This window comes from Lutjanus erythropterus, chromosome 4 (assembly GCF_056507025.1).
Source record: "Lutjanus erythropterus isolate fLutEry1 chromosome 4, fLutEry1.hap2, whole genome shotgun sequence".
In the NCBI taxonomy this organism is placed as follows: domain Eukaryota; kingdom Metazoa; phylum Chordata; class Actinopteri; order Lutjaniformes; family Lutjanidae; genus Lutjanus; species Lutjanus erythropterus.
In genome coordinates, this window is record NC_139320.1 from 12,965,195 (window position 1) to 12,979,069 (window position 13,875).

The 13,875-nt window shown below is 38.5% G+C and overlaps 1 protein-coding gene across 2 annotated transcripts in view; it reads left to right on the forward strand.

Moving 5' to 3' along the window:
* The first annotated feature begins 3,116 nt into the window (after positions 1–3,116).
* Positions 3,117–13,875, forward strand: part of LOC146328148 (chloride channel protein 2-like) — a 199,286-nt gene continuing 188,527 nt past the window's right edge. The window contains exon 1 of one of the 2 annotated variants that reach the window (XM_084717003.1): positions 3,117–3,338. In XM_084717003.1, the coding sequence (XP_084573129.1) occupies positions 3,288–3,338 (51 nt within the window). In that variant the 5' untranslated portion in view covers positions 3,117–3,287. The remainder of the gene's footprint in view (positions 3,339–13,875) is intronic. The other variant, XM_084717004.1, reaches the window with a different exon arrangement.

Here is a 13,875-nt window from a genome sequence, read left to right on the forward strand (position 1 = left end):
GTTCAGCTGTCTATCAGTCCTCTGCACTCCTCCCTTCTCTAAGAGAAGACAGTATGTTGCTCAATGGAAATTATTCATTGGAATCATACATGTATAGTGAGAACTTCCATTTTGCTTAAAACCTTTTATTTATAGTTACAGGTCAATATAGTGGTAAATTCCATGTTAAATTCCTTCAGAGACTTCACTAGAGACATTATGATGAGTCTGGACAGACATGGACTTGACTGGCTGGGAGGCATACAACTGCAATCCAGTAATTCTACTTTTTAACTGCTCTGACAGCTGACTCCTCACTCTTCTTAACCAAACACTAGGGGCCACAAGGGGCTGCAAGCTATCAACAACTGCTTCAGTTTGAAATCTTGTTTCAGTCCAGGATAATGTATGTGAGGTCACGTTAATGTTGGTGGAACTTTGCAGATCACTGCTGGTTGCATCTGGCAGTTGTGGTGGCATTGCAGTAAGTGCTTCTCACTGCACTGCATGCACTCCTAATAATCAATATGAGCCTTTACTAAACGGTTACAGTAAAAGTGGACTATGCATTTACAATTTGCATTTTTCCATCTGCTTTCATAGACATAAGAAATGTGTAAAACTGGGCAAATAGAAACATTTAAATTAAACCTTTCTTTTAAGAAATGAATAGGCGAAAATATCAGACCAAGCTGGTCAACATCTTTCAATTATTACAAACTTATCACATTAATGCACAAGTTCCTAGAATAATTATGTTGTTTGATCCCATGAGCACCCAACAAGAGAGCCAAGATAGCTTAATATTTCTGTTTCACACTACACCATATATATATATATATACACATACATATATATTAAAAGGGTCTTTAAACAAATCACACACACACACACACACACACACACACACACACACACACACACACACACACACATTTAGTGTGATCTACTTTTAATAACTTATGTAATTACTCTTCACTTCCAAACTGTTTCACTGAGCCTCCACTGAAACTGTTTGGAGGCCCCCTGGGGAGACCTGCCTCCTACACTGAACAGCTCTGGTTTAGCCTATAATTAATTCAGTGATGTCCGTGGGAATGGTTTACAAATCAGAAACAATATTGCCAATAAAAATGCATACATTAACCATTAAATAATCATAAAAAGGCTTTAAGCAGGCCCAGTTGAATGCTGATTAATGGGTGGATGTCATGATCTTTGTTAGTTGAAATTTAGTTTATGCCTTGGTAAATACGTGTAATATTTTATTTAACAGGAGGAAAACATTACTGGATTTTGATGTAAGAATACATAGTAATGGATATGTTTTATTTTTTGTCTCATATTGTTAAATAGATACAGAATAAGACAGGGAATGTGATCTAAATGGGTTAAAAAAGCATTTTTCATTTCATCTCAACTTTAAGAGGGTTAAGAGGCTTACAAATGGCACAGTCTAGCTCTGACCCATAGTACAATTACAACTTACACTGTGTTAATAGTTGGTGAGTCATAAAAGAGTACTTCACTGATTTTGCATATGATCCCATTCTTCTTTTGTCCACTGTTAAATAAACAGAATCTAAGGTATTTAGAGAAGGAAAAGACTCATGAGAGTATATGAACAAAACTCCAGCTCAGACGAGTTTGCTGGGGGTTTAGTCCAATCAGATCATAGCTGATTGGACTAGAGCCAATCAAGGACTCTCCTGGCTACATTATTTAACCTTTTACTGGTTGTATTTGACACCTTTTTTGCTCATTGTTATAGGGTGGAAGAAAAGATCATATGTCCCCTGCAACTAGTTGACTACTTTTTGGGAGTGGTTGATGACCGCTAAAATTAAATAGCCATAAATGTCCTATTGGTAAAGTTTTATCGTCCAGATTATTGACCTTTGTTTTGTAGGGCCCATAAGACACTTGGGCCTGGCCAGAAGTAAAAGTTATTCACTTTATTTGGACCAGTATTTTTGGGCCTCCTTTCACTAATAATATAATAATGTTATCATTTTTCATTTTCAGTCACTGAGCCTCCCCTGAAACTGTTTGGAGGCCCCCTGAGGAGGCCTGCCTCTCACTTCAGAAACCTCTGATTTAGCCTAGAATTAATTTTGTAGAGCTGCAATAATTAGCTGATTAATCAATTAATCAATTAGTCCAGTGGTTCCAAAACTTTTTCGGCCATGGCCCCCTTCAAAACCAAAAAAAAAGTTCACACTGACCACCCACAATTCAGTAATTAACAGTTACTGGGGAAGCAGCAGATTCAAGTTGCATTTTAATGAAATAAAGTCTAACTTGATAGCACCAGTAAAGTCTTAACTTTGTTTCATGCTATATTTTCCCTCCAGACATCCATGCTCCCAGTGGCTCTGCACCCCTCCAGGGGCACCTGCCACCCAATTTGGGAATTACTGGATCAGCTCATCAAAAGAAAATTAATGAATCCTCTCAGTAACTTTTCAAGCAAATATGTCGCAAAAAAATTGCTGCATCCAGCTTTATAATTTGCTGTTTTTCTGCCATTTGGGTTTGTAACTGTTGCAACAAAAGAAGCAATCCTCTATACTCTATAATTTCACATTTTCTGGACATTTAATTCACTTAATGATAAACTGATTAATCTTTAAAATAATTTGCAGGTTAATCAATAGTGAAAATAATCATAGGTTGCGTCCCCACAGTTCAGTGATGTCCATGACATGGTTTACAGATCAAAAGCAATATTGCCAATAAAAAGTCATATAATAACCATTAAAATATTTGCACCAATAAAAAGAGCAACAAGTAGTTAATAATCAACATTTAGGGGTGGAGTGGAGGATCAGTCCACCTGGACTCAGGTAAGTCACCACAAATTTCCTATTGATAGTTTTGGATTATATTCACCTTGTGTGTATTTTGTATGTGCCTAAACTGTAAAAACATGAAACTTTTACAAAAAAAGAAAAATGTCTTTTCATGACAAGCTTTGAACAAATCAGAGAGCATGATCCCTTTAGTTTGATTGACACTGGCTGCAGATGGGAGGGTCGGTTCCTCTTCAAACCACCTAAGTCCCGCCTCACAGTGTGTGTATCCTACTGGGGACTTGAGAGGCTATAAAATGAAGGAACTTACTGTAACCGGGACGCATTCTGTAGCTGGAGTTTCCTTTGTGAACTCCCGTACAGAAACTAAAGTCAGTCCAATGCTTTAATCAGTGCGCACACAGAGAGATATCGCTGTCGGTTCCCTCTCACTTGCAAGGCTGAAAAGATCTCATCAAGTCGCCGGGTAGAGACAGACACAGAGCGGACAGAGCCATGGCAGGGGGCGGCTCGGACCAGCGGGCGCTGCAGTATGAACAAACTCTGGTAAGTTTGACTTGTTGCTGCTCTGAACTTTGTGCTCTGGTCACACACAGTACATACAGTCCTCCTCTTGAATGGAGAAGGAAGCCAAACTCCACGGACAAACCATGCAATTTAACGCCGCCTGGCTCGCTCCACTGTCAGTATTTACACATCTGGTGGTAGCTCCGTGATAGCAGGCTGTGGTCAAAAGTTATGATTTAAATGAAATAAATCCTTGCTGGTGTGTTATGTGTGTGCCGAATTAAGCAGTGTGTCTGTGAGATTCGTGAAGTTACTACTGGAGCGTGTTTATTTGCCGACATCCACGGGTCAGCTGTAAGTTGTCAGTTTTTAAACGGACCTCCTGTGCACTCACGTGAAAGTGACCCGAGGTTTGTGGTGTCGGAAGCAGCTGTGTGCGTGTGTGTGAGAGGACATGTAACTAAGGACACGTTTATAAATTGTCAAACACCACACGTTTAGCTGCTAGTGTTACAACAGATTGGGTATTGAAGGGGGCTTTCTGTCAAAACATCTGGATTTGGCTATGGCGTTACAGATAGACGTCTTCTGTATGGCGAGATTCTGTCCAAACTCCATAGACAAAATTCCACGCGCTTTAACAAAGCCCTGTACACGATCGTAAACACATATTAGAGTATGACTTTATTCCTTATTCTAATCTAAAAAAGTGTGTCGATAAATTCGGCATGTAGATGATTTTACCAAGCACTAGTTATGTTTCAAAATATCAGCTTTTCCAGTTAGGTCGCCTTTTTCACACACCGTCTTGGTCCAGCCAAAAGACAACATAGTGGGCGGTAGCAAGCAGTGTGTGAAGGTTTTGAAAGTTGAAAATTTATGAAATTAAGTGCTGCATGGTGTTTAACAGATTAGCCGAATTCACAACAGGCTTTTAATGATTCGTAAAAGTTTTTGAGTCCCGCTTCATAAGTTATGCATATTTGTCTAAAAGCTTATTATCTCTCCCTTAACAGATTTTTGAATGGGATTTTGCACAATAATTTGTACATTCAAAACCACGATTTGGGATACTATTCTAATCTGTCTGCCATGCACCCACTACATGCAGGAGGGTGATGTCATCTTCATGCAAACAGTGTAGTTGTCACTGGGGTTACTGTATGTGTCAGGAGTTCAGTGTAGGCTGCAATGATATCAGCCACTACCATCTAACAATAGATCAATTCATTGTTGTTCAGCAGCGAGTTGGGTGCTGAGAAACGCTGCTGTTTACATGTACATACATAATGTGTTGTAAGATGAGATGCATCTAACAGTCGTACAGGTGTCCACTGCTATGCTGGCTGACCTTTATGCAGGGCCCCCAACTGTGAACAGTGATTGAATTTGAGGTTGGACTACAGAGCCAGACAGATTATCAGTCAGTTGATATTATCAGCCTGAGTTGCCTAGCACAGCTATCTGTCTACATTACTATCAGCATATAGGGTATTTTGGCCAGTAATGCAGATTGTTTTTATTTATTGTATAGGCAGCATTGTATATATATCTGATCATTTCCTTTAATTGTTTTTTTATTTATTGTTAAGAATATCAGCCAATATTAGGGCTGCTCAAATAATTGAAATATTATCAAAACTGCACTATGGACAAGTGCAATATCCAAACCAAAGAGAAGCTGCAGTTTATTTGGAAAAGGAAAAGTGTGTGATGATTATAATGAAGTACTGTAGTACCACAGAGATGTCCTGGCCTACAAATCTCGTTCTCCTCATGTTTAGTACAGACCCCCGCATATGTCACATCATCATGATTTTATTTTATTTTTTATATTTTGATGCAAAAATTATCATTCCCACTGACCGTGGATCATATAGCAATCACAGTCAAAATGTCAAAATGATTCCAATATGATATATTTCCACCATATTGTGCAGCTCTAGCTGATATATGGATATCAGATTTTTTTATTCTCTAATACCAGCTTTGGCCCCCAAATATCCAGTATTGGTCTGGCTCTAGTTTACAAGGTACTGTGTTGTAACTCATAACCATTACATAAGGTAGTTGTCTTTTTGGCTTACATAACAAGCAGGTAGTTATTGGGATTCATAGGTGGTCTGCACATGATTTAGAAGATGAATCCAATGAGTGAATGGTTTGATATTAGGCCTGTTTTATACAGCAGGGGGCTCTCAAGCATTTGCATGTCACAGGCCCTCAAAGAGACACAGATCAGAGCAGATGGACACCCACTACACAATTTTGTCATTGGAAGCTCCATAATAGTTGGTTTAAATTGATATTGAGCAATGAATGGTTGAACAAAATACAAGTTATTGCATTCTTATACATTCTTTATAGGTATAGTGAATAATAATTTAAAGATATTACATTATTCATCATTTTGCCCCCTTCATTCTTAGAAATAAAGGTTGCAAAAGGGTTCTTCCTAAAGTGCCAAGGTTTTACCATAACTATTTGCTTCTGAGGAACCCTTTTTTGAAGTAAGGGTTTATCAAGGGTTCTTTGTAAGACTGAGGGTTCCAATAAGAACCCAAAAGACAGAATTCTTCAAGGATTGTTGAAATCATTAAGAAATTCTTCCATCAAGGATCCTTTGTACCTTAATATAAAAGAGTACTTGATAGGTTCTAGATAAAACCCGTGGAATATAAAAGGGTTCTTGGTAGAATCCGTTGGGTGGGTTCTTGTTATCAAACTTAGAAGGTGGAAAGCGTCTGAGGGTAATTTTCCACCAAATAAGCTCTGGTTCTTGAACCAGTTCCATTCAAAATCCTTAGAACCCTTGATGGCATTCAGTGAACCAGCCTGCGCTTTTACCAATTTTGAGTGGAACCCTTGTAATCCACAATGTCATCAACAGAAGGTTGTGCCAAATGCACAACAAACTAGTTTATTTTTTGTGGAAATGCTCAGAAGGATTCAAAATTAGTTGCTTGAACTGGAATGGTGCCGGTGGAAAAGGGCCAAGAGGGCGTTCTGGGTGGAACCATTAAACCATTCAAGAGTTATCTGTAGAGCCTCTCACAGGGCGTTCTGGGTGAAACCTTTCACAGATGGTTCTTGGTAGAACCCTGTATGCTGGGTTCTCTGAAAGGATGCCAAATGGAACCTTTATAAAAGTTTCTACCTGGAACCAAGAAGGGTTTTCCTATGGGGACAATCTGAAGAGCGCTTTATGGTTCTAGTTCGCACCTTTACTTCTAAGAGCGTAAAGGACCCCTGAGGGTCCTACTGTAGATCCCACTTAAAGTGGCAGGGATTTGCAGGATGATTAGGTTTGGACTGAGAGTCCTGTGTGTGTTTGTGTGTTTGTGTGTGAGTGTGAGTGTGTGTGTGTGTGTGTGTGTGTGTGTGTGTGTGTGTGTGTGTGTGTGTGTGTGTGTGTGTGTGTGTGTATATAAGTGTCTCGTTGAACTTTTCCTGACAAACTTCTGTCAAGCCTAAAGAATCTGCTGTTTGAAGAGGCTAGTTTTATAGGCCAACTGCTCCCATTCAGTGGCAGCGAGGCTTTAAATTAAGAGGAGCCACAACTGTAACACTTCTTTGGGCCTCTGTTTCCTTTTCTTGAAAAAGTTCCTTTGTAAAGAGCCCCCCCCTCCTCCCCCCCTCCCTTGCCTCTCTGTGTGCTGTTAATCTGTGTGTGTGTGTGTTTGTGTGAGAGATTACACAATGTGCGACCCGCTGATTCAGCGCTGGACACTCTGTCACCCTGGCGGGGTCTCGTGCTCGGCCCTCCAGCTCCCTGACAGGAACGTGCAAGCAGCTCTCTCTGCAAAACATCTCTCCGCACCACCTTCTCTGTTAATCTACGCTCTCCCTGCTGTGCCTGGATGATTGTTACATGAACAAAATTGTGAAAGTGTCTAAATAGAATCAAATAAAAATAGCTCCAGTGTGAGAATCACCTCTTTTAACATAAATGAGTTCTCTCTGCCCCCCATCTCCTCGCCGTGGGTTGTAGTAACATGGTGTCTTTGTGTGATATTGGCAGTCATGGTGGTTGTGTGGGTTTGTTGTGGGCAGTGGATGCTCAAAGAGGCCAGTGTAGTTTGGCTGTGAGAGAGGCTGAAAGGATGGCTACTGAAATGTTGGCATGGCCACGAGTAGAGAGCACTCGCAAAATGAATCCAGCCTCAACATATTGTCAGTTAACATCAGACTGATGCATCCAATATTTGTATAAAGCTGATTTTAGTTGATTTCTGCCAGAACCTGTCCGATTTGTGCTTGTTTGTGTCGGATATCATGGACACAGTGCGCTTTGAGTATGTATGCAAAATTACATCATAGGTAAGGGTAGGGAGTTTCATCATATGATATATTGATTTTTTTTCTTTTGAGCAAAGATAAAAGATTTGCCGATATCACAAAGTCTGCCAAAATATGATTTAGGTTCAGCCCAGGGGTCTGTGACCAAATTAGGCAATATCATATGTCTATTTAACACATTAAGTTAAATTTATGTGAACTCAGAAAAACAACAAAATTATATTTCAGCAATTTAATGACTGAACTCTTTCAGTGACACAGGCATGCCATGGGAAAATAAAGGTGTTAAATTGACAATACAGATCAATATTTTCACTTGGCATCGATCATATTGGGTTGTTGAACATTGAACTGATATATCAATCCAGATCGATGTATCGTTAAACCTCTAATAATCGGCTATATAACCTACATATGATAAACTGCAAAGTTGGATTAGAGGCTACACAAGTATACACAGATGTTTTCATCATTATTCTCCTGGGTTTCAGGTAGAGCCTGACCAGTATATTGGTCGACTGATGTTATCGGCTGGATATTGGCCTATCACAGCTATACTGGTAGTGGCATATATGAGCCTACATGAAAACTTTTTTAAAAAATAGAAAATAATACAGATTGTATTTATTTGTTAGTATTATAGGCAGCATTCTATGTATATTTTTCTTAATTTAGGTTTAATATATACAGTACAATACCAGTCAAAGGTTTGGACACATCTTCTCATCCGATGCTTTTTCTTTACTTTTCTACATTGTAGATTAATACTGGTGACATCGAAACTGAAATGTGGAATCATGTAGTAAGAAAGAAATATAAAAACAAGGCATAATATGTTTTTTCTTTATAAGAATCTAAAATAGAAAAGTTTCTTGTACACTGTCTTCTGTACTTGCAATCAAAGATTTAATAGCATTGTTGTCGTCTTTGATTGCAAGTGCAGAAAAGATTTTTTTTTTCCTTTATAGACCTACAAGTGTGCAAAAGTTTTTTTTGCTGTGCTTGCCACCTTTTGGTTTAATGACAGCTTTGCAGACTGTTGGTAAAGTATAAACAGTTTCTTATAAAAAAAAAATATAAAGACAAAACATTACATGAGAAGTGTGAACCTGTGACATTTACTATATTTTTGTTTCACATTTACATGTTTATCGTTAACTATAAAATATCCTAAATATCTTTGTCAGCATCACTTTTGTGTGTCTGATGCACATATTATATATTCTGTATGTTATACTCTGTGTAAAGAATATTGTCCGAGATACCAGTATCAGATTTTTTTTTAAATTCCTAATATAAGTATTGGCATCCAGTAAAATTGGAATAATTTTGGAATTTGAAACGTCACTTGAAGAGCTCTAAAAATCACTAAACAGCAGCTACAATCAAAACATATTCATTGGCCACAGTGAATCTCAGTAGCTTGAAGCTTGGACATTTATTAAAAGGCGGCATTCAACCCGAAAACACTGTTTACTGTCATAAGATCACTACAAATCACAGTCTCTTGCAAATCATTTATATACAAACCATTAATTATACACTACTGCTACTGAAAGAAAAAAATCCAAAACATTAAATTTTAATGTTATTTTTTCTGACAAGCAGACACACATGGTAAATAAGAGCTGTTAACAAGTATTAATTTAGGCAGTGATTTATGGATGGCATAAACTCATGGTGATGTGGACACGTGTGTTTATGTTTTTGTACCATGGTGTCCTCATGTCATTAAATAATAAACAGACCGTCTGGTGATCAAAGGTAAAGTTTTATTAGGTGTTGTACAATAGTCTCAATTGCGGTCCGATCATGAGTGAGAGTGAAAGGCTAATATTTATGATTTCTTATGAGGCGTGGCAGTTTTCCTCTGCAGTGAAACACAACCCTGTATCATAATATTGTTCCAGTTTAGTTGCAGTAACACATGCACATGAGGAAACTAAATAATATGCTTGAATCTTGTGTTTTCTGCAGCAATAAAACTGTCTTATAGTGTTTGTTGTTGCTGTGTCAGACTTTGAATCTGCAACAAGAAGTTGCTCAAATTCTCTGATGAGACAGACTCATGACTTGTTATAGTCAGGTGTCTCCGTCCCAAATGAGTTAGCATGTTTGATGCAGAGGTTACCAGAGACACACAGTGATGTTGCTTGACTTGAGTTAAACAGTGTTGACAGTCTTTTGTTCAGTGTGCTGCCACAAATTATTACTGCTGATTTTCAATAACTAATATGATAATCATATGACTATAAATGATATGTGAGGCTTTTAAAGGGATAGTTCAGATTCGGCCTATTTGAAGCAGGGTTGTATGAGGTAGTTGTCATAGTCACTGTGTAACCTACATTTTATGGTGGTCGGCACGCTCCCGGTTTTGGGAAGCAGCAGGAGTACTGATGTAGGAGGCTAAGCAATGTCTTTATGAGGAAGAGTCTGCAGTAAAACATCTTAACACCTAAAACAATACATATCAGCTTAAGTGTACACTATATTTAGAAGATTTCCACTCCTTTGCGTTGCCTTTACCTCTCTCCAAAGCAACCAGACTCCTTTGGCAAACAAGTTTACCTTGCAGAACACAAGGGCTGCTGGCCTGTCACTGCCTGGATCGGTTAGTTTGTTTGTGTAGTTGTTTGGTTTTGGTGAATCTGGACTAATCTTTTAAAACGCTGAAGCCACACAATATCTTAAATGAATTAACTGATTGAGGCAGCAGAAGACGGCAACTTCCTAGTTCTGTGAGGCGAAACTGCAGTCACAGAGCAATATAACAAACAATGCAACTTTAGTTCCCTGTTGGAAAAGCCTGTCTGATGGCAAAGGTTAAGTAGTGAAAATATTCTAAATATAGCATACGCTGAAACTAATATTGATTGTTTTTAGTGGCTAAAAATGTTTTGCTGTTGACCCTGTCCACAGCTGTCCATTGCTTATCTTCTCACAGTGGGACCCCTGCTGCTTTTACAACCACCATCTACTGTAGGTAATACACTGACTATGGATAAATACCTCATTATACAACCCCACTTCAAAAAATCAGAACTATCCCTTTAAAGGGGCACTCTACCAATCAAGGTCATGGTGGATACTACTCAGCCTTTGAAAGAGGTTGTATAATGTCTTCTGTGGCTCTTGAAGGGGCTTTCCAAGTCTCGGATTGGGCTAGGAGATGGCAACAAAAGGACGATAACAGACAGCCTGTGTTGCAGACGGCTGGAAGCAGATTAAAAGACGAGGGACGGGCCAGCCAATGAGGCTTCTTATTGGCTCATAGGAATTGAATCCAGTGTTTTTTGGAGTAGGGCTGCAACTAAAAGAAAACATTTTTGATTCAGTCTGCTGATTGTTTTCTTGTAATCGATAGGTCAATATAATGTCATAAAATAGTGAAATTTTTTTTGGGAGGCACAGAAAAAAAGAAAGGAAAAAAAGAGTGATACTGTACAGTGGTATAATTGTGGTGTTTGATCGAAGGGGAGGAGAGTGGATTTATGTAATAGATTGATTATTGATGATTAGTATAGATTAGGGACAACAGATGTTAATTTATGTTTATTCATTTATTTATGTATTTTTTCTACATATATATTTTATTTTTTTAATGTTAGAATTATGGAAATCAGACCAAATCAAGTAGTGAAAAATGCACATCATAACTTGTTAAAGTTGAAGGTGACATATTCAAACTGCTTGATCTTTTTGATCAAACATAGATATTCAGTTTTATTGTTGTAGAAGACTTAGAAAAGCAGAAGATATTTACATTTGACAAGGCAGGAGTGAGTTTGGGTCATATTTGCTTTTAAAAAGTTGCTGATTTTTCTGTCAGTCAACTCACGATCCTTGACCCATACATGATTAAAAGACTGTGCTGTATCGATTTTGACCTTTCTTGTCTTACTTCATGTGACCCCCAACTTTTTTAGTGCAATATTTTTACTGGTTTGTCCCTTTTTTTTAGCCTCGTGGTTTTTACATGAAGCTAGTCATATACGCTGGGCTAACCTCATTAGCGTGATTTAACTGACAACAATAACACCCCCGCTAAGCTTTCTGGCTGGAGCACATGCTTTAAAGTAAGATGTGTGCGTGCCAAGATAGGTAATTAGGCACTATTAGAGGCTTATCGGCCCGGTACAAGCCACCTACGAAATGTTTCAGAGGATTTCATAAAGTTGCTCATTTGATGGGCTGTTCTGGCAATAATGCCGAACCTGAGGTGACGCAGCAGCCCAAGATGGTCTGTTTTCCTGAACTATATGGAATCACAGCACGCCAACATCAGAATTATCTAATCGTCTCTGAGATTATACGACGCTTTGCAAAGGGGTGGATGTAGTGTGTGGGAGCCAGGGGCATCTTTTCTGACACTTGTATGGCATCGTTCTGCTCGTGTCATTTCACCCGTGATACTCCCTCATCCCTTGGAGTCGTGATTCGTTGCGTTTTATGTTCCTCCTCTCATCCCATCCCTGCTGGACAGGCAGCAGATTGTCACGCCTCTCCTTTTTGTCTCACTTGTTGGCTCTGATGGTTATTGTTATAACCAGGCCATATGAATTTGCTGGCTAATGGTGTGTGTGTGTGTGTGTGTGTGTGTGTGTGTGTGTGTGTGTGTGTGTGTGTGTGTGTGTGTGTGTGTGTGTGTGTGTGTGTATATAAGGTCACATGGGGACTGTACTATGAAGTAAGTTCATTACTCAGGCTTTCTTTGCGTTAACCTGCTTGAAAAAACCTAAAGCTCCAGTCAGAGATAATGGATATCAACACCAGTGCTTATCAGCTCTCTTTGTCATCCAGTCTTTCTTCTTCAGGCTCTGTGGGTTCTTGTAAAAGAGGGTGTTTGATGCATCATTTGACTCTTCTTCTGCGTAAAATGGACCGATGGCCAATTCAGTTAAGAGGAAGAGATTGTTAAAATAAAGAGATCTGAAGCATTTAAACAAAGTGTCTCCGCAAGAGCAACATTTTTGTTGCAAATAAGGCGAATAAGAGGAATACTGGCAAAAACTTCTAATTGACTCAATATACACTCAATGCGTCCTGTTTACTTCTAACTGACCACTGCACATTCAATTTTAAATATGATAAATTTAAATAATATACACAAGAAGTGCAGTCTGACACTGCTCCATAATGAAGGGTATGTGGAAACCACTTTAGTTTTTGTCCAAATCAAAGTCTAATGAATGTTACTTATTGAATATTGTGATAAATGCTGATAAACTAACCAATAACAATCTAATCTATTAATATGTGTTCTAATCTACAACACAAGCAAAACGGACTTGGCAGCAAATCAGGATCAGGCATAAAAACCTTCAAAGTGGTTTAGAGCTGCAGTGATTAATCATTTAATTGATTATTAAATTAATCGCCAACTATTTTGATAATTGATTAATCTGTTATTTTTTAAGAATAATGTAAAAATTCTCTGATTTCAGCCTCTTAAATGTGGAAATTTTCTAGTTCCTTTAGTCCTTTATGACAGTAAACTGAATATCTTTGGGTCGTGGGGAAAACAAGACATTTGGGGATGTCACCTCAGGCTTCGAAAAACATTGAAAAACTTTTTTTTTTTTACTGTTTTCTGACATTTTATAGGCAAACAACTTATAATTGGTTAATTGAAAATATAAACAACTGATTAATTGACTCTGAAAGTAATTGTTAGTTGCAGTCCCAAAGTGGTTGCAATTTTGAAACTTGGTCTGACAAATAGTCTTATTGGTGCATCCTTATAAAGAATATCATCAGGAAAAGAATTTATGAAACGTTGGTGATTTTTACAGCATGTTTCATCTGAAACTCTGGTCACAAACTCTGGTCCTCCAGAGCAGGTCAGACCAGTTACCACCAATCCAGCCAGGTTAAAAGAAAGCCACCTTTGTGGTATTTTTGTTTTTAGGTTCAACATGCCTCGCTAACCCATTAATCTGGCTTCATAATGCACCCCTGTGACCTGTCTGGAGGCTTGTGACCAGCTGTCCCAGAGCTTGCGATGGTGTGTCAACACTGCTTGTGTCCTCTTTACATGTATTATGTGTTTTATTGTTAGAGGATGTGCAGCAGCTCAGATAAGAGTCATAAGGTGAGAGATAAGGCGAGAGATAAGGCGATCGGTAAACACCGAGTCAGAGGATAACTACTGATTTTAATGTGTCCGACTGTGACACTTAGAAGTTGTAAAAAGTTTGAATTCCTTGTTATACTTTCGTCTCGGCCTGTTGAGCCGTTTGCCATGACTTGGTGCAGCTGGTACAGAATATTTCAA